The 20,640-nt window shown below is 39.5% G+C and overlaps 2 protein-coding genes across 6 annotated transcripts in view; both read right to left on the bottom strand.

Moving 5' to 3' along the window:
* The window catches only part of MEIKIN (meiotic kinetochore factor), a 134,549-nt gene extending 130,115 nt beyond the window's left edge, over window positions 1–4,434 (bottom strand). Inside the window, exons 1-4 of the mRNA XM_066341743.1 lie at window positions 4,302–4,434; window positions 4,060–4,153; window positions 3,581–3,671; window positions 1,848–1,908 (exon numbers count right to left, since the gene is read on the bottom strand). Coding sequence (XP_066197840.1) covers window positions 1,848–1,908; window positions 3,581–3,671; window positions 4,060–4,153; window positions 4,302–4,434 — 379 coding nt within the window. The remainder of the gene's footprint in view (window positions 1–1,847; window positions 1,909–3,580; window positions 3,672–4,059; window positions 4,154–4,301) is intronic.
* Window positions 4,435–10,050: 5,616 nt separating this feature from the next.
* Window positions 10,051–20,640, bottom strand: part of ACSL6 (acyl-CoA synthetase long chain family member 6) — a 58,905-nt gene continuing 48,315 nt past the window's right edge. For all 5 annotated transcript variants that reach the window (XM_066344518.1, XM_066344517.1, XM_066344520.1 and 2 more), the window contains exon 21: window positions 10,051–12,820. In XM_066344518.1, the coding sequence (XP_066200615.1) occupies window positions 12,683–12,820 (138 nt within the window). In that variant the 3' untranslated portion in view covers window positions 10,051–12,682. The remainder of the gene's footprint in view (window positions 12,821–20,640) is intronic.

Below are 20,640 nucleotides of genomic sequence, written 5' to 3'. Positions count from 1 at the left end.
GGTTTGTTTACTGAGTTTTTAAATTTGATATTTTTATTTTCCAGGAACTATAATTTTTTACAGTATCCTATTATAGTATGGATTCAATGGCAACTTGCCTCTAAAAGAATATTTACTTAGAAGTTTTCTACCATTTACTTGGATGTTAGTCCTTCTGTTTGTTGCCTCTCTTCCATGGCACTGATTTTCTTCAAAAGTTTCACTGTTCCTGGTCATCTGTCCATATTTCTACTTGACAATCTCTGTATGGCAGTGAGTATTAATTTTGTAGCCTGCTTGCAGAGATTTCAGAAGAGTGATGAGAAATTCTGAGAACTTATGTTCTGGGTGGGGACATCCTCCTCAATTTTCTGGGTGTTGTAGGTTACATGGGGGCATTGCCATTGTCTAGCCAGTGCCCAAACTGAAAGTCTCCAGTATCAGAATTTCCACTCCAGAGAGCCATACCATATCTTTATTCTGGGGTTAACAAGCACAATCTATCTTTATTTTTTTTTTCTCCCTTTGCTATCCTTGCAGCAATCTGGAGTTACTTCAGACTCTCTTTTGCTTCTCACTCTAGCCCCAACATTGACTTTTGGGAGCCAACCCCTTAGTTCACTTTGCTTGGGAGTAGTTCCCAAGGTTTTTATACAGGCAGCAGGCACTAGCAGCTGCCAGTGTTTTCTATATAAGAAGGGTATGAGGAGAGAGGCCAGGCCACGTAATGCTGAATATGGTGCTTAATCCACCACCTTGACATTTCCTTTAAGGTCCTTTCTATTATAGTTTTTTTTTTTCATTTGTTGATCAAGCATTTCAAAACCTCTGGAACTATTCTTACCTCTGCAGTGGTTTTTCTCTGCTTTTGATTTATTCATTAATCTGATCTCATCTGCTTTAAAGAACTCCTCAGTATTTCTGCTATACTGAAGACATCCTTTCTTGTTTTTAAAAATAACTTCAATTACACTAGTATGTAATGGTTTACCAGCAGCCCTCCACATCTAATTCCCTATTTTACATTACTACTGAGTCATCTTAAAGACACCCACAACTTAATGCATTAAAAATAAAATTTATGATCTTTCCCACAAACAGTATTTTTTCAGTGAATGGTACCACCTAAAATGTCCAGTTATCCAAACCAGAAACAGGTGTCGTCTTTGATACTTCCATCTCCTTCACTCTTCATTTGCCAAATTCTATCAATTTCACTCCCTAAACTAGCCACCATCAGATATGCCCACCTCTTTCCATTTCCAATGTCATCTCTTAGTACAAAAGGCCATCATTTCTCCCTTAAACTACTGCAGTAGCTTCCTAACTGGTCTATTTACATCCACTTCTGCTTCTTCCCATACTTTAGCTAAAGCGATCATATCAATCTCTATGTAAAAGACTTTAGTGGCTTCTGGCTGCTCCAAATATAAACACTAATAGCTATGACATGGCCTGCAAGGCCTCTGTCTGTCCAGCCTTACCTTATTACTACATTTCCTCCTCTTCTCTGGACTGCAGCCACACTGGCCTTCCTTCAGTTCTCTGAACACATAATGCTCAGTCCAAGTTAGGGTCTTTGCACATGCTGTTCCTTCAGCCTGAACTGCTCTTTGCTTGTCTCTTTGCAGAATTAATTTCTACTCTTCTTCAGATCTCAATTAAATGCTATTCCCTCATGGATGCCCTTCTTAATCTCTCCAACTAAAACTCGATTAGTTCAAGTCAATCTCTCTTTTTCAGCATTTGTCACCTCTCTCACTGAGAAAACACCTCTTACACTGAGATGGGGAGTCAGAAGAGAAACAAATGGATGCTTACTGCTTTCAAGAAAGAAAACTGAGGAAAATCATGTCTGACTGTCTTACCTGATGCTAGTTCACTATTTGATGAACTACTGTCAATATGGAGGTCATCAGTCAATGAATCCTATGTGAAATAAGAATTAAAGATAGAAAATATTATAAGATTGGATATTATGTCACACTAATTTGTTCATTTTGAAATTGAAAAACTAATGTCAACTTTGTATTAGTTTCAAATGTAGAATAGATTCTTTCAGCTTACTGATCAGATGTAATCTGATATTTAATAATACATCTGAAAACAAACATTAAAATATAATATTGTAGACATATTTAGGGAGTCAACAAAATACTAGTCAATTAACAACTGTGAGATAACTCAGCAACCAGAAGATAAAGGTGAATATTTTTCTGATCCTCTAGGTAGGAAGGGCTTTTTCTCTCTAAATATGAAAGCAAAATAGATCAAAAGAAAAAATGATAAATAAGTCTATAATACCAGAAATAAAATTAAAGGCAAACAAATATGAAAATACTTGTTATATGTGTAAAGTATAATTATATTCAGTGTATAATGAACAAGTATTTCACAAAAAAGAAACAAAAATGACTAATGAAATTAGAGAAAAAAACATTAAGTTTACTAGCGTTCAAAGAAATGAAAAGTAAAACAATATCCTACTTTTTATCTATCAAATATATATATATTTTAAGTTTCAGGTAAGATAGTGCTGATTTGCCAACATGAATAAAAAAATTTAAACATGATCCAACCTTTGACTCAGTGTAAAGTATTTATTTGTCTTAGGATACCAAGTTGAGGAGCACAAAAAAATTTCTTCATTAAGATATCCACTGAATCTATAACCGCAAAATCTTGGAAACAATTTCAATCCTCCAACCACAGGAAAATAGTTATATAAATTACAATACATCTATCTATAAGACAAAGCATTATGCACACCCTAAAAATCATATTTTTAAAAGACTAATGTTAGAGGAATGTACCATTAGATAATTCGTAAAATGATTTTTTAAAAGGCACAAAAAGAATGTAAAAGAAATATATATATTTCTTCTAAAAATTAGAAAGAACTGCTTAAATACTTCGAGTAGTCTGACCTATAAGGAACACTTAAGAGTTATAATCTGGGTTCAAAGCCTTTTTAAAAAATGCTTTATTTTGGTTGAAACTGCCCTCCCCAAAAAAACATTATAGAGGATTATGTAAACGATAACAGTGGAACATAACTATCAACTTTAATGCTAATATTAGATGAATTACAAACAATTTTTAAAATCAGAATTTCTCTAAACTACTGTTATCCATCTTTAAAATACTGAACAGAATCCATATTAAACACAGTAGATCAAGAAGTTACGGTATATAAAATTCCAATGGAAACGAATCCTCTGTTTCTATATAGTTGCTAACAGAAAGTCAAGTGGGAAAACATGAAAATGGCTTTAAAATGTTTAAGGGCTACCAAACATAAGGGAATGGGAAACATACACAAAACGTTTTAATACGTCATGCAGAAAATTAGCTGTTGACAGATTTCTCTCAAATTTTTGTCAAGGGAATGAAAAAACAAAAATGCATGGCTATGCATCTATCAGAAACAGAAATTCAAGGTCCTGTCTGAACACAGAACATCAATGTTCATAAAAACACTGGAAAGCTACGTATTTGGTCTCTGTTGAACAAAGGCCACATTCCACTTTCAATGGCGGTATATCAGGTCCGCGGGTCCATACACTACAGCACCCGAGGATCTTAGCAGAATCATACATACGCTCAATGGAGCAATCTTCTCATCCTGGGTCTCTTCCTCGCTAGCGCTATTTCCTTGCAGGGTTTTCTCTTCTGCATCTCCTAACTGAGAGCTAACAAACAAACAACACAATTAGTTTGCACCACCTGGACTTAGCTCTCCACGTCTCTGTTCACACTATTTGGAATCTGAACAGCTCTTCTGGGGACATCATTAGGAAAAAGTATGGAACAGAGCTTACCAATACCCAATTTATTCTATGGATGCTTTTCTGAATGTTTTCTCTCACTCGCTTTTAGGTAAGTTTGCAAAATTTCCTCTTTTAAAAAATATTGTTCCCCTGAAGTTTCTGGATCTACGTTCAGAAGAACGAAATCATAGTTTCAATTTATTTATTCCTTTCGTTGACTCTTAGAATGAGAGGTTATTAGCTACCAGACCAGGACTGAGGGTCTGAGGAGGAGGCCAGAAGGCACAGGCTGTCACCCGGGGCTACACACCTGTGTGGCTTCCAGCTGCTGCCGCCAGGCCCGCTCCGCTCCGCCTTCTCCACGATCTTCCGCAAACCGTGAGCTTTGCCATTTCTTTTCAGGCCTAAACGAAGGCGGCAGGTTTCAGGGCAAGAGCCATGGAGGCCAGCCCTCTGGCTTCAGGGCTCCCGGGGGCCGAGGCCCAGCTACTGCGCGTCCCTCAGCCCCACCTCCATGCTCTTCCACCCGCCCGTCAGTGCGGCAGAACTTACAGTGGGCAGCGAGCCTTCGGCCCGGGCCCGGGAGGGCTTCTGCCATCACTGGCGGGCCTAGGTCTAGCGTCGGCGTCAGGTTGAGCCTCTGACCCGCCTTCCTCTTGCGGGTATAGACCTGTAGCGGCCACATTGCCCCCACCCCCAGGCCTCCGGGGCCTCTCGGCCCTGGGCTGTCTAGTCGCCTTCCTGAGGAACTGAGCCACTGTGGAGGGGACTGAACGTCCAGGAGTGGTCTGCAGCCCAGACTGAGAGAAGCGAGGGGGACGCACAGCACCAGACGGGCCACCCGCCTCGCTCCCGCGTTTTTATCCTGGCCAGGCCGCGCGCTGAGGCTTCTGGGAAGCCGGAGAAAGATGGTAGCCTCCCGCCTCCTGGCTGTGCAGCGGTTTGACGGTGGCCCGCGTGGCTCCTGGGCCTTTGATGCAGGCTCCCTGGCTTCGTGCTGACAGGGAAGTCACAGTAAAAAGCCTATTTCTTACCCCAGGAGTTTGTGCCAACACCTGCTACTGGCGCCTCAGCTGCTCTCGGTATCAGCACTGCAGTAAAGCCCTCGTTAATGGCGTTTTAGGTATCTGAGCACAGGGAGTCCCGCTGGGGGTTAGCCCGACCTGGTGCAGGAAGGCCAGCGAGGAACAAAAGGATATGAAAGTAAAAGGGAGTGTCACATTGATCACCTTCAGTCAACAGGGGGGCCATGGTACTTGAGAGTCTATCCAAGCATTTGGAAATCTTGGGTTCCAGAAGTTTCTTTACCCCTTACCCCTGCCCAGAAACTACCTCCTGGACACCTGGACATACTTTGTTAAGGTTTGGAATTCTACAGGGGCACCCCTGGGGCTCAGCTCTTTTGCTCTGCTCAATTGGAGGACGGTAGGAATGACTCTCTCTCTCCATACATCCAAGCTGAACCGTCTGGCTGCATTTGATAAGCATATTGTGCATATAATAACCATTTTTTTAAATGACATTGTACAATATTAAAAAATGCCCTTTGTAGAGATGAAATTAGAAAACTCAAAGACTTTTCTGTGATGCTCCAACATTGTGTGGGACTATAAACACATATATAGCTACTATATTTTTACATCACTTCTTTATTTCAGATCTGCTCATAGAAAGTCATTTATGACAATCGATTTAATATATACTTAATCCACTAAAATTTCACTTTTTAAAGAACAGAGAGCTGTCATTCTTACCTGATTACAGTGCTTTGAGTCACTGAACCAATACTTAGTACCTTATTCTGTGTTAAGCATTGTGGTAGGTCCTGCGGATAGAGGTGAATTAGAAATGGTCCTTCAGTCAGGAATCTCATGGTTTTGTTGCAGTATAAAGCACTGATCATATTTCAATATCCTTTCTTTAGTCACATCCATAATATACTGACAGCCAGACTCTAGTTTATAAGCCAAGTCTCCAGACTCCACTTTCCCTTTCTTAAATGATCCTTGGGAGGTCTGGATTCTGGGATGCCCTAGACTAGAGCTAGAAATGGAGGAAACACTGAAAGAGGAAAACAGCTTAAAGCAAAGGCTGACCAGCCCTTTGGTGGCCCTATTCCATAGAACTCTGTCTATATTGAATTACATTCATTGATGTGCCATCAATTAAACATTTAGGGGATTAAGGGAGTTAATGGATAGGGTTTCAAAACTGAAAATAACTTTTTGTATGATTTCTTGAGTCACAGGATCTTTAGAGATGATCTATCTGCCCCCTCATTATGCAGCTGAAGAAACCACAGCCTAGGGAGGCTTATAATGACAGATGGTTGGCATAGTGGCATGGGTCTCCTGACAGTTGGCAAGTTTGCTTGTCATGCTCCTATTCCTCCTAAAACATGGCTGTGAAAGGAATGGGGGAGCCAGAAAAAGAGCTTGAAGCCCTTGGTAGCAAGGGAAGGGGAGGGGACTACAGATAGACTTGGTCTATTTAAAACTTTACCTAGAGCCAGTCTATAAATAGAGAGGAAATGTGTCCTCTACAAAAGGGTAAAGAGCAGAGACCCCTCAACTCCATCATCTCTTTATGACCCCACACATCCCCAAATACACAAACACAAGTATAGGCATTCAGTCATGAGTGTTAAATTGAACTTCTTCCACTTCCCTGTTGTACTGCCCCCATATCTAAGACTCAGAATTCTGCTATCAGTGTTTCATTTTAGTCATGTGACAGGATTGATTAGGTTTGGGACAGTCATAGAGATGCTAACTTCCATGGGAAAACAAATTCCAAATGTTGAAGAGATTTCTGAAGAAAGCTTTTTGGAAAACAGCCAGTATGTGGATTTAGTATTTCCTGGAGCCCCGAGGAAATCTTTATGATAACTTTTTTTTTGGAGAAACCCACTGAGCAATTTCAATTATTGTACCATCCAAAGGCTTTCGGGTCCAACTGAAAACCAGTTTATTTATGCTTAGTTGTCAAGAATGAAAAAATAAATCAGTGATTGATGAAATGTACCTTCAGGTATTACAGTCTTAATGCTATCCAACATATGGGGGTAAAAAAGGACTAGGGGATTTTCATTCAATAGACTTTGCTTGAGCATCCACTATGGGCCAGATCTTCTGCACTGAGGCTACAACCTCAAGTAACTCACAATCTGAGTAGGAGTGGGGCAGAGGGACAATCAACCAGTCAATCATGTGGGACACTTCTCAGAGACAATAATACTTGAGCTGAGTTTTAAGAGATGAGTGGTAAGTTAGATGGATTGAAGGAAAGAGCATTCTACAAAAAGAGGATTGTACGTGTTGCATAGAGGCAGAGAAAAACACGATGCTTTTAGGACACTACAAAAAGTAGTTGGTGTGATTGGAGCCAAGGCTCCATGGAGGAAGGGCCTTGTGTGCTGAGCCAGGAAATCAACTTCATTCTGAAAACTATGAGAAGTCATTGAAGGAATATTAAGTAGAGACTGGCATGACCAGATTTCCAATTTAGAAAGGTCTCTGTGACTGAAATGTGGATGGTGAAATTTGAGGAAGCTGGGGTGGAAACAGAAGACTAATTAAGAAAGCACTGTGTTGGGCAAATAAGTTTGTAAAATGTGATTTTTATGCTCACTTTGTTAAAAATGGCACTGCCCACGTGAATGATGCTGCTAGGTGATACTGCTAATTACCTTCCTGTTTGGGAAGGGACTTTGTTTTGCTAATGTGTGCTGGAAGAAAGGTTTTCATGCCACAAAGTTTTAAGAAGAAGGAAGAAAGAGGAAGGAGGAGACCATGTGTTTTGCAGAGTGAGAGGCCATGTTTGTGCAGAGAAGCAGCCAAGATGGCGGAGTGCTGAAGGAGACGCCAGTTTGTGCAGAGTTTTTGCAGAGAGCAGGAGATGGGGACCTAGAGGTAACTGAGCTATTGGGGGCCTTTGATTCCAGGAAAACCCGGATGTGTCAGTAGCTTTGTGAGCACTGAATGAGTGGGTTTTGGTGCCCAGTATGTTTTTACTCGCTGGCTGGGTGCGAGGCTAGAATAAAAGGAATGGCCCGCCAGTTTTTGACTCCGCTGTTTCTCTACCATCTGTCCTAATTCAATGAGAACCTGCACGTGCCAGGTGGCTGTGATGGCCGCGACTATTTGCTGTACACACTGCAATATTCCAGACAAGAAATGAGAGTGAAGCCAATTACACTAAAAGCTGTGAGACTAGAAAGGAGTGGAGGCTAGCTAGCAAATACATAGAAGGCAGACTGCATAATTTAGACTTGGGAGAACATATCATTTTAAGAAAGTGTACCTGGTTAACTTGTATATGGGTAAAAGACATTATGGAAATACTGTTTATAGGCAATCATGATGTAAAATTTGAATACGGTTATTTGTTCTTTTCTTTCTTTCTTTTTCTTTTTTTTTTAGTGCCAAAACCTGAGAGTGACCATATTCTTTTAAAAATATAAAACAATTTAAATCCAGGACACATTTGGTAATAGCAAGTGTGCAAAGCAAAGGAGGGCCTCTTACGGGACCATAAAATAATAAGGCTTTGAAATTTGGGGACCCTTACAGAGGATGTAGACTTTGCAGACTAGTGACATAGCCTGATACCATTTTTACCATAAGCACTATGATCGATGATTACCAAATATACTAATAGCACAGGATTATGTAATATAAAGATATAAAATAGTAATTATAAGCAACTTTGAGAAACAAAAAATTTTTATTTTTTACAAAAGTTTTTATAAATGCATTTTATATTTTATATGCATGCTATTATAACAAAGCAACTAAAATATAATATAGTTAAGATACTTTTATGCATATTTAAAAAGTAATATTTTAATCTTTTTAAAAATTGAAAGTAGAATAAGCAATTCTTCAAAAAATATCCATTTTCCTTCCATGCACTTGTTGCAATGACTTAACAAGGAAAATTAAAATAACCAGTCAAATGAATGTTTAAAAGCCACTGTCACAGTCAAATGAATGTTTAAAAGCCACTGTCACCTCAAGAAAACCTTTTCAGTTTGGGATCAGGTTTAGAAATGCTTGTATTCCAGATCTTTATCTATTGCCTCTGGGTGATAGCCACTCATTGTACTCTAACTGAGGTTTCTCATTTGGGGCTTTCTCCTCACTTGAATGCTAATTCCATTCTTTCTGCAGTTAATTGTAGCTTCACAGAATGGGCTGTGCAGCATACTTAAGAGAAAATTCAGACTACCAGGATCGTTTTGTATTTTCATGTACAGGGGGTCCTCAGGTTACTACACAGTTCCATTCCTACGACAGCGATGTAACCTGAATTTTGGTGTAAGTTGAAACATACTGTAACCTAACACAAACAGAACACTTGCACTTTTAACAGTCCAAAATGGTGTGGGTAAGTGTACTGGGGGACACCAACTCCCTCACGCATATGCCACGTTACTGCATATTCTCCCACCACACACAACTAAACTAGTTCGCCCATGTAGTCCATAACTATGAACTAATGGCGGAAGCTGTAACACTCAAGTTTCAATTTTGTTGTTAAGTTTTTATGGCAGTGAGCGTCGTAAACTTGAAATGTCTTATGTCAAGACTGTCATAACCGGAGGACCCCTTGTATATGCTTCCTTAACATAAAAACAGGCAAGAAAATGTAGCAACTTAGCTCAACATATAGTTTGTCAATTCTATATATGATTATTCATTCTTTTTTTCCTGAGATAATTGAGCAAGTTTGCAAGTAGTCTGTTTTCATGCAAAAATACATTTTTCCATTCTTTACATTCATTTAGCAGTATTTTGTATTCTAAATAACTAGATCACATTTGTGCTTTAATACATTTGGAAAATAAAGAGAAATTCATGAAAAATAAGATTTTTTTGATGGGTAATATAATCAAGTTAAGTGCCAACTTCAAGTTGCTAAAACATCACCTGACTATAAAAATAGCAATAGAAAGTTCTATTTTTTTCTCATGCTTGCAGTTTCACTTAAATTAGGAATAAAAGGTTGACTTGCTCATATGAAGGAGACATGGTATGTTCATTTCTTGAACTCCTGAGTTCCTAATAGTTGGAGTTAGGCCTATGCACCACACCTGGTCAGAGTTCCCTTCTCACCTGGGGATAATCACAATATAATACAGAGATGTCTTTTATGGCAAAAGGAAAAAAAAATGACATATATTCTATTTTATAATATATACAAGATTAGTTTGTAAAATGTGAGAATTACTAATGCATTTGAATTAAAAGAAACAGATAAAAGGCCAAGGGTTTAAGAGTGAGCATGTTTATGCCTAAGGAATTAATCTCTGTTAAACCTCTAGACTTAAATTGGATCTGACATCCACTATGAAGTTGAACATTGTAAGTACATAGACTTAAAGAGAAATACAAACTTTTTTCCCCCTAAATAAAGTTAAGAAATCTGAAGCAAGAAGGATCTGTCCATTAATACATATTGTTTCATTTCTCCTTTATTAAAAAAAATTCAGTGGAGTTAGAGGAATAGATATACAATGTACATGCAATATATTTCGGGCCCACTGTTCACTTCTCTCAGCACTTCTGCAGTAACTTGTCTACTGGCCCAAGTGTGAGGATTTCACACAGACCAGGAAGGCTGATAGAAACATAATATGCTCTGGCATGTAAATTTTATCTCAATAAAGGTGTTATAAAATTTTTATTTAAAGATTTTATTTATTCATTTTAGAGGGGAGAGAGAGGAAGAAGTGGGGAGGAGCAGGAAGCATCAACTCCTATATATGCCTTGACTAGGCAAGCTCAGGGTTTCGAACCAGCAACCTCAGCATTCCAGGTTGATGCTTTATCCACTGGGCCACCACAGGTCAGGCAAAAATTTTTAAATAAGCATTTTTGTACAATAAATTCATTGCTAACATTTTAAAGTATTGCATAGTTCTCTATCAAGAGGCTTTACTTCAATTTATTAAACTGTACTACTGTTGTTCGGGAAAAAAAGAAATATAAGATCTTCAAAATAAAAAAAAGAAGAAATCTTAAGTTCTCCATAATCAACCATATCTAACTACTATGAGGTATAAATAGAATCAAAATAAGTTCCTTTTGGAAACAAATCCAGCTATACAATTAAGTTGAATGGAAGGACAATGGGAAACAGCTTCATTTTCTTCAAGATGTGAAGCTAGCTACTTGTCTTTAGTACAAATATCCGATTCAGCTAAGATTTTCCCTTTTAATTAGTCAAATATATATTGAATATAAAAAAATAATGCTAAACAGATGTGGCCTTGGACATTTTCTGGTATTTGTTTATTCAGAAATGCCTTTAAAAGTTAATGTGTGTAGAACTAGCTCATTTATGAAAAGTCAAAAATATAAATGCAAGTAGAGAGTCTGCAAAGAGAATATGCCAAAGGAATACATATTAAAAATTGGATAAATACATCCAATGAAGCTGTGGTTCACTTTTGCCAAGACTGAACTGTAAGTGTGTAATCACTGATGCACACGCATCCAGAAGGCTGTGTGATCATGCAGCTTTTAAGTTACAGTTTGGGTTTGCTCCAGGGGAAAGAGGCTTCTGGACTGTGAACACTGCTCCCATCTCTGCTCTCCAAGTCCTGTCTCTAAAGAAAACATGTTCCTAGGGATGTTTCATTCTGCAGATGGACAGTCTATAGGTTGGACCTTAATTGTTGTTCATGCTGGGCTTTAATTATATGAAATTGTTGACACCCAGGTGCAAGAAGTGTCTAAATACATAATGCAAGAGAGGAGGTTTTGTGGTTGAGCTTAAAAGCATTTAAAGATTTTATGAATGGAATTATTCCCCAAGGAGTTATTTATCTATGATGGACTTAAAACATTTTCTAAGGGTCTTTTGAAGAGGTTCTTCCAAAATTATGTTGTGGAAAAATTACTTTATTTGGAAATAACACTCCTTCCTCCCCACATCATGCCTTGATTGTCTTATTGAAAGAAAGTGAAATTGTTCAGAATTATAGCTGTTTTGGGTTTCCCAGACCTGGAATGGACATATTGAGAATGGGAGACTGGAAGAACCCAGTAAGGAACATAAGTACATTAATTGCTGCCCATCCTGAGAAATAATTCTGGGTTTCTTTTCCCAAGTCTTTCCCAAAGGTCCATTCATTGTAGAGTCAACAGACAGCTTTTAGAATGCATGTGGTAAGAAGTCCAAGAACATACATGTACTGTTCTTGAAGAAGTTATACATTACGTTTTTTTCTAGGAAGTTACTGAATATTTTAATGAGCTTATAAACAAGAAAATGTATTATTGCAAGACTTTTGCAACATGTTATATAAATATAACATTTGTTTTAAGAATATCTGACTTTGCATTTTTATGAATAAAAGTAAAAATTAGAAAAAACTTTTTTTGCATCAACAAGAATTGTCATGTTTGAAGAATCTGAAATTATGTAGGTTGTGAATTATGTTTTGTTTTAGCATGATTCTGTACACCTAGTTTTAATTTTTAAGTATGATTTAATTATAATTTTGACAATTAGTTATTGAATGAGGTAGTCCATATTGCCTAGATATTTGCTGTATCTGGTTACTATTCCACAAGTAATTAAGTACAATATATCAGTTATATTTTTCCTTTATGTTTAATAAGAGTGCTATGAACACGAAGAATATATTTCTTTTAGTGGTACACGGTTTTGAGAAAAGTCTTGATTTTTACATTGCCATTTGCTATATTTTTAGCAGCTTGCTACAATATCATTATAATAAAAATAAAGTATACTCAGTGGTGATAGAGAAAATATTGTTAAGGACTCCTTAGGACAAGAAAAGGCTCAGTCATAAGGTCACGTGCTTATTCATTTTCAGCTGCATCATTCTGACTCATTACTTTCAAGAATAACTGTAATATTGCTACACAGTCCATTGTACTGAGAAGAACTTCCTTTGAACTTCACATGGAGATTGAGTAAAGCTCTTCTATTTGTTTTTTGAAGTACTCTCTCAGCTCAGCTCTCTTAGCCTTTAGTGTTGGTGTCAGCAAGCCATTTTGAACTGAGAACATTTCAGAATGGATGTGAATGGCTTTAACCTAAAAACCAAATGCAGAATACATTTTTATCAGGAATATAACAGCATATAGTATACATGATAAAAGTAAACAGGCATATGGAAATAGACATATTGATATAAAAACACTATGCCTATTTAAAAGTCAAAATTATGTTAACATTTCAGCCTATTTGACATGTCTGGAAGCTGCTTTCTTTCCTTCCTGCCCTTCATTGAGCCAGTCAACATAGATGGATTGGCTGCTTACTCTGTGCCAAACACTGAGGACACAAAGAGGAACCACAAGTGCCCCTGCCCTCAGGGAGTACACACTGGCATCCCAGAGAGCAGACACACTGGGCAATCATTAGACAATCAGCTATGGCCAAGATGAAGAGCAGCTAACCCAGTTATGGCCAGGGAGAGGAAGGAGCAGTCAGGGAAGCCTTCCCAAATCAGATGAATGGTAAAGAATGAGTAAGAGCTAGCCAGCCAAGGAGGAGAGGTGGGTAGAAAGGGCTTTCCAGGCAGAGGCAACCCCAAGAACAAAGCTATGGAAGAAATGGTTGAGTGTGAGAAAGGAAGTCCAAGTGGTTTCTTATAGTTACATAAAGTGGGAGGTATAGGGGGGTGAGAGATGACACTGAAGTAGTAGATGGGCCACTAGGAGAAGCTCAGATATTATACTGAAGACAATAGGGATGGACTGAAGGTGTTCACACAGGGCAATGACATGGCTGAATACACATTTTAGAAAGATCTCTATAAGAGAAATGTGAAGTGGTTTTTAAGAACATTAAGATTGAAAGTAGGGAAAGCAACCAGAAGGATCTGGCCAATCCATGGAAGAGAAGTTAAGGGCCTACACTTAGAGTAGTGTCAGCGACAAGTTAGCAGTCCTAAGAACAATTCAGAGATAAATGGGCAAAATGTAGTAGAGAAAGAGATAGCCTTAAGAACTCCCAGGTTTCTGGCTTGGACAGCTATGATGTGGCATGATGGTGCCACTCATAGGAGTAATATAAAGTCTACGGGGGCCTCATCAGGCATTGGCTCAGTGGATAGAACGTCAACCTGGGACGCTGAGGACCCAGGTTAGAAACTCCGAGGTTGCTGGCTTGAGCACGAGCTCACCAGTTTGAGTGTGAGATCATAGACATAGCCCCATGGTCACTGGCTTGAGCAAGGGGTCACTGGCTCAGCTGGAGCGCCTTGGTCAAGGAACATATGAGAAAGCAATCAATGAACAACTAAGGTACTACAACTACCAGGTGATGCTTCTCATTTCTCTCTCTTCCTGTCTGTCCCTTTCTCTCTCTCTATCTCTCATGCAAAGAAGGAGGAGGAAGAGGAAGTGGAGGAGGAGGAGGAGAAGAAGAATGGGAGGAAGAAGAAAAAGAAGAAGAAGAAAAAGAAGAAAGAGGAGGAGGAGGAAGAGGAGAAGAACAAGGAGAGGAAGAAGAAGGAGGAAGAAGGAGGAGGAAGAGGAGGAGGAGAAGGGGGAGAAGGAGGAGGAGGAGAAAAAAGTCTAGGGGGGACATGATGAGACTATGTTTTTAAAAAATTTTGCTGTAGAATTTTATCACATCTATTGGAAGGAGATGCGGCCCTCAGGCTTGGTCTTCACATTGTCTATTTTCATGAGGCATATCCCAAGTCTCCTCATACAAACTCTCTTAGCAAGGCTGGAGGTGGGGGTGGGGCTAGTGAGGCTCTGGCTGAAGGGCCAACTGTCAGTTCTATGAGAATTTTATAATCTGGGCTTGAGTTGAATCCTGGAATGATACTATCTCTAACTGTATCCTGACTGACAGTTGACTCTGAATTCCATGATTTTGTTGAGATAATAGATCTGTATCATTAAATACCAAACAGGCTTAAAGATTTCTATAACATAGACTTTAAAAAACTAACTCAGCCCTGGCAGGTTGGCTCAGTGGTAGAGCGTCGGCCTGGCGTGCAGGAGTCCTGGGTTCGATTCCCGGCCAGGGCACACAGGAGAAGTGCCCCTCTGTTTCTCCACCCCTCCCCCTCTCCTTCCTCTCTGTCTCTCTCTTCCCCTCCCACAGCCAAGGTTCCATTGGAGCAAAGATGGCCCGGGCGCTGAGGATGGCTCTGTGGCCTCTGCCTCAGGGGCTAGAATGGCTCTGGTTGCAGCAGAGCAACGCCCCAGATGAGCAGAGCATCGCCCCCTGGTGGGCATGCCGGGTGGATCCCGGTTGGGCTCATGTGGGAGTCTGTCTGACTGCCTCCCGTTTCCAACTTCAGAAAAATACAAAAAAAAAAAACCCCAAAAACCAAAACCTAATTCAATATATATATGTTAAATACACATATACATTGATTTCGTTGTTTTGTTGAGAAAGTACTGAGTGTCAGGTGCTGTGTCAGGCACTACAGAGACAAAGAAGGCACAGCCCTGCCCATATGGAGCTTACCATCTAATCATTGAAACAGGATACCCTAGTTAAACTCAAGGATAAGTAGGCTTTAGCCAGATGAAGACAGCAAGGGAAAAGTGGTAGTTGCTGCTATGTGGCCTGAGGAGAGGAGGGTGCCCTAGGCAGAGGCAACATGTGCCATAGCACATTTGGGGCATTATAAGTGCAGGCTGAAGCACATAGTACAAATGAAGAAGAAAGAGATGGGGCTGGAGAGAGAGACTAAATTATAAAGTATGAATATGCCAAGGTAGGGAGTTTGGAAATAATTATTTAAATAATTTTTTTAAGTGAGAGGAAGGGAGATAGACAGACTCCTGCATGCACCCCGACTCGATCCACCCAAGCTATTATCAATGCCTAAGGCTGACGCTTGGACCAACCAAGCTATCCTCAGCACCGTGGAGCTGATGCTCGAACCAATCAAGCTACTGGCTGCAAGAGGGGAAAAGAGAGAGAAGGGGGAGAGGGAGGGGAAGAGAAGCAGATGGTCACTTCTCCTGTGTGTCTTGACTGGGAATTGAACCCTGGAAGTCCATATGCTGGGCCAACGCTCTATCCACTAAGCCAACCAGCCAGGGCCTCTTTAAATGATTTTTAAGCAGTGACAGAACCAGAATAGCTCTTTACATTGATTAACTTGTTACTAATGGATTGCAGTGAGGAAAAGTGGAAGCTGGACGACCAGATTTGGGCTTTCAAGTGGGCTGTGGAGATAAACAGATTTCAGGGGTAGAAAGGACAGGACTTATAATCGGTTTGGGTAATTGGTAGAGAAAGAGTGATAATAATGGTTCTAGGTTTCTGCTTGAGCAGAAAGACTGGAGCAGCAGAAAGATTCTTTGGAGGTGGGAAGATCAAGTATTCATATAAAATTTGAAATGCTTCTGAGACACCAAGTGGTCTATGGACATTGGGTATAGAAATGTTAGTATGCAGGACAGAAAGGCAGCCTCAACTGCAGATGAGGAAGTGTGATCTGAGAAGTAGAAGGGAACTGGAATGTGGTTACAAAAGCCAGGAGAACAGAAGAGGGAGGTTATTGCTTCAGACGCTATAGTCATATAAGAACTGTTAATAAGATCAATGGACTCAATTAGGAAATGACTTACTTAAAAAAATCAATATATATACCACTTCATACCTGTTAGGATGACTATCACATCCCCCCATACACAAAGAAAAACAGAAAATAAAAAGTATTGGTAAAATTATAGAGAAATTGGTTGGAACACATTGTTGATTTCCACTGCTGTGGAAAACAGTATGGCGTTTCCTCAAAAAATTAACCCAGGGTTTCCAAAAAATAAATGTATAGCCATGTTCACAGCAGCATTATTCAGAACTGCTAAAATGTGGAAGCAACACAAATGTCTATCAGTAGATAAATGGATAAGCAAAATGTGATACACACACACACACACACGCACGCACACACACTGAATCCTTATTCTCTTTTAAAAAGAAGGAAATTCTGACATATCCTACAATATAGATGAACCTTGAGAACATTATGCTATGTGAAATAAGCCAGTCACAAAAAGACAACTACTGCATGATACCACTAGTATGAAGTACTTAGAGTAGTCAAAGTCAGAGAGAGCGAAAGTAGAATGGTAGTTGTCAGGGGCTGGGAGGAGGAGGTGGACTTGGGAGTTATTGTTTGGTGACACTGCAGAGTTTCAGTTTTACAAGAAGAAAAGAAGGATAGAGAAGGATGGTGGTGATGGTTATACAATATTATGAATGCATCTAATACCATTCAACTATACACTTAAAAATGGTTAAGATGGCCCTGGCTGGTGGCTCATTGGATAGAGCATTATCCTAGTGTGCTGAGGTCATAGGTTCAATCCCCAATCAGGGAGCATATAAGAAGCAATCAATGAATACACAGCTAAATGGAACAACTAAGTAGAATAACAAATTGAAGCTTCTCTCTTTCTCTCCCTTTCTCTCTCTCTCTCTCTCTCTCTCTCTCTCTCTCTCAAATCAATGGAAAAAAAATTTTAAATGGTTAAGTTGACACATTTTATGTTATGTTTATTTTACCACAATAAAAAAATGGAAAAAATCAATGTATGCAAATAGTTGCAAAAATTCAATGTCACTGATAGTTTTCAAAATCTTTGATACTAACAGTTTAGTGCCCCAGCAGGTGAGTACTTTTTTTTTTTAAGTGAGAGGAGGGGAGACAGTGAGACAAATTCCACATGCACCTCAACTGGGCTCTACCTGGCAACCCGTCTGAGACCAATGCTCGAATCAACCGAGCTATCCTCAGCACCCGATGCTTGGACCAGCCAAGTTATCCTCAGTGCCTGCGGCCACTGGCTGTGAGAAGGTAAGAGGGAGAGAAGAGGAAGCGGTGGGAGAAGAGAAGCGGATAGTCACTTCTCCTGTGTGCCCTGACTGGGAATCGAACCAGGGATATCTGCATGCCAGGTCGACATTCTATCCACTAAGCCAGCTAGCCAAGGCCACAGGTGGGTATTTTGAGATGTCAAAGAATCCTTTGTTCAGAAAACTCTCCCTTACATTCACCGATTTTTCAGATAAAAACTCAATTTACAAAGAATATTTCTAGAACAGCTATACTTCCAACTTCATAAAAAACTTTAATTTTTATCAAGTTCTAGCTCCCCCCCCCATGCTCATAATGTAAAAATGTAGAAGTTCTCAAATGAGCACAGCATTAGTAAATCAGATTCATCTTTGTCTCTCAAAAATTTGTCCTAATTAAGGATTCACTTTTCATAAAAAGAATAGCATTTTTAAGGGGTTCCTGTGGTGGGAAGAGGAGGGGAGGAAGGGACTTCAGGCCAAAACAAGAGCTGACATTATAGCAGCTGCCTCAACTTTACTTCACATAGTGAAATGATTTCTACTCAGACATCCATATAAATAGCTGGAAATCTGGGCTAAAAGAGGTTATTATCAAATGTTTCAGAATTACTTAAAGTTCTTATAAAAAGTGTTTTGGCCTGACCAGGTGGTGGCGCAGTGGATAGAGCGTTGAACTGGGATGCAGAGGACCCAGGTTCAAGACCCAAGGTCACCAGCTTGAGTGCGGGCTCATCTGGTTTGAGCAAAAAGCTCACCAGCTTCAACCCAATGTTGCTGGCTTGAGCAAGGGGTTACTCGGTCTGCTGAAGGCCCGTGGTCAAGGCACATATGAGAAAGCAATCAATGAACAACTAAGGTGTTGCAACGCGCAACGAAAAACTAATGATTGATGCTTCTCATCTCTCCAATCCTGTCTGTCTGTCCCTGTCTATCCCTCTCTCTGACTCTCTCTCTGTCTCTGTAAAAATAAATAAATAAATAAATAAATAAATAAATAAATAAATAAAAGGGTTTTGTTGGAAAACCCAATGTTCTTGATATTCAAAGAAGCAAGGGGTTGAAAGGGAGTAGGGCTGCTGTTTTCTGTACTCTCTAGAATAGATATTTTTTTCTAATTTGTTTTTGTCAAACTTGAACCATCCTAGGGGACCCAAAATTCACTAACAAAATGTCTCAAGGGAGACATTTTCAGACTATATTGCACTGAGAACTAGGGGTTCTGAAAAGGCTACTATTGGGGGTGGTGGAGATGGGGTATAGACAGGGGTGGGATGAGGTGGGGAGAGGCAGCAGTATGTGGGGCAGGGTGAGAGAGTGATGAAGTGGAATGGTTGGCTTGAAGCGGGGTGGAAAACAGGCTCTAGTTTAAGCCTTGAACCCTGTGACAACGTTGCTCTTATGTTTTGTGCATGCTCAACAGTCATATGAGATGTCATTTAAGTTCTGCTACATAAACAAGTTTGGAGATCACCATTTGACAAAAAAACTAGTTAACCTGAAGAAAACATGCATACAGTCTAAGTCAAACTTAATCCTGGATGCAATGATTTAACTTTGTAATTCATGTTCACTATCATAAAATGAAAAATTGGAAAAATGACAGTGCTAATGTCCTTAACTTAAAAAAGAAAAGTTCTCTTCTGATAGAAACAGTATCATATAAAGACTCTTGGTAAGTGCAAACCAGCTCTCCATCTTCTTTCGTAAATGGAATTAATTACAAAATTTTTAAAGGAGATGCAAATGCCAAGATATAATCTGTACAGTGTTCCTGCAGCCTGGGCTCCAGCTCCTCAGCATTCCTAATGGCACATGGGGAACAGTGTGTAATTGGGACAAGAGACTGTGTTCAGTACAGGCATGGGAGTGAACCTTTGAAATTCTAGTAGTGACAAGCAGAGGCTAAAAGCAAACAGTTCAGGGAAGATAGATTTCATAGGGAAAGCTACATTATGCTATTTAAATGGCAAGTACAAAGTAAGAGAAAATATGATCTTAGAAAGAAAGGACTGCATCAACAGGTAGATTCTGAATATCTGTTACACCAGCTACTGCAGCAAGCCTAAAGGGATAATGGGGACAGAAAAGAAGCAGAGAGTCGCTTCTCAAATGTGCCCTGACTGGGGATCGAACACGGGATCGAACCTGGGATGTTTGCATACCAGGCCAGTGATTCTCTATCCACTGAACCAACCAGCCAGGGCAAAATATTTTTAATGAGGGCTTCCAAGTCAGAATTTGAAAAATCTATGAAGTGTCAAAGTTCACTTTGTATTGCTTATGCAAAGTAATAGAGCATATAAAAGTCAAGATGGTTAAATCAGTTAAGTAGGCTCACATGCTTCCACGTACCTACATTTAAAAATTGATAGTTATTTTAAATGCTTTCTATCTACTCATTAAAATATACCTTCCAAAGATCTCCATAAATTAATAATTGTTGAGTTAGTTCCAGGAATTGTCCATTTCTGGTAATTAAATTACATTAATTTTTTATCTATTTCAACGTTTAATTCATAGCAACACTGCCCAGTAAGTCTGAACTCTTAAAGCTTTTGTTGAATGATTTAAGCCTTGGGCTTGGATACGTGTGTGTGTGTGTGTATGTGTGTGTGTGTGTGTGTGTGTGTGTGTGTGTGTGTGTGTGTGTGTAAATTAAAAAATCAGTGTTATGCCGTAATTGATCATTCAAATTTGAGGAAAAGGGGAAAGGGCAAACTGAAGATGGATTATGGATTAACTCGATTCTGTTAAACTTTATAATGTCCGTGGACCCTCCTCAGGCCTGAGACCTGGTGTTTGCTGTCCTGTGGTCAGCTGAAGGCACACACTGGCTGTGGTGGGGAGGATACCATAGACCAGGGGTCCCCAAACTACGGCCCGCGGGCCACATGCGGCCCCCTTAGGCCATTTCGCCGCACTTCTGGAAGGGTACCTCTTTCATTGGTGGTCAGTGAGAGGAGCATAGTTCCCATTGAAATATTGGTCAGTTTGTTGATTTAAATTTACTTGTTCTTTATTTTAAATATTGTATTTGTTCCCTTTTGTTTTTTTACTTTAAAATAAGATATGT

This window comes from Saccopteryx leptura, chromosome 6, assembly GCF_036850995.1.
Source record: "Saccopteryx leptura isolate mSacLep1 chromosome 6, mSacLep1_pri_phased_curated, whole genome shotgun sequence".
In the NCBI taxonomy this organism is placed as follows: Eukaryota; Metazoa; Chordata; class Mammalia; order Chiroptera; family Emballonuridae; genus Saccopteryx; species Saccopteryx leptura.
Note: the sequence above shows the minus strand (reverse complement) of the source record. Positions and strands in the feature narration are given on the sequence as shown.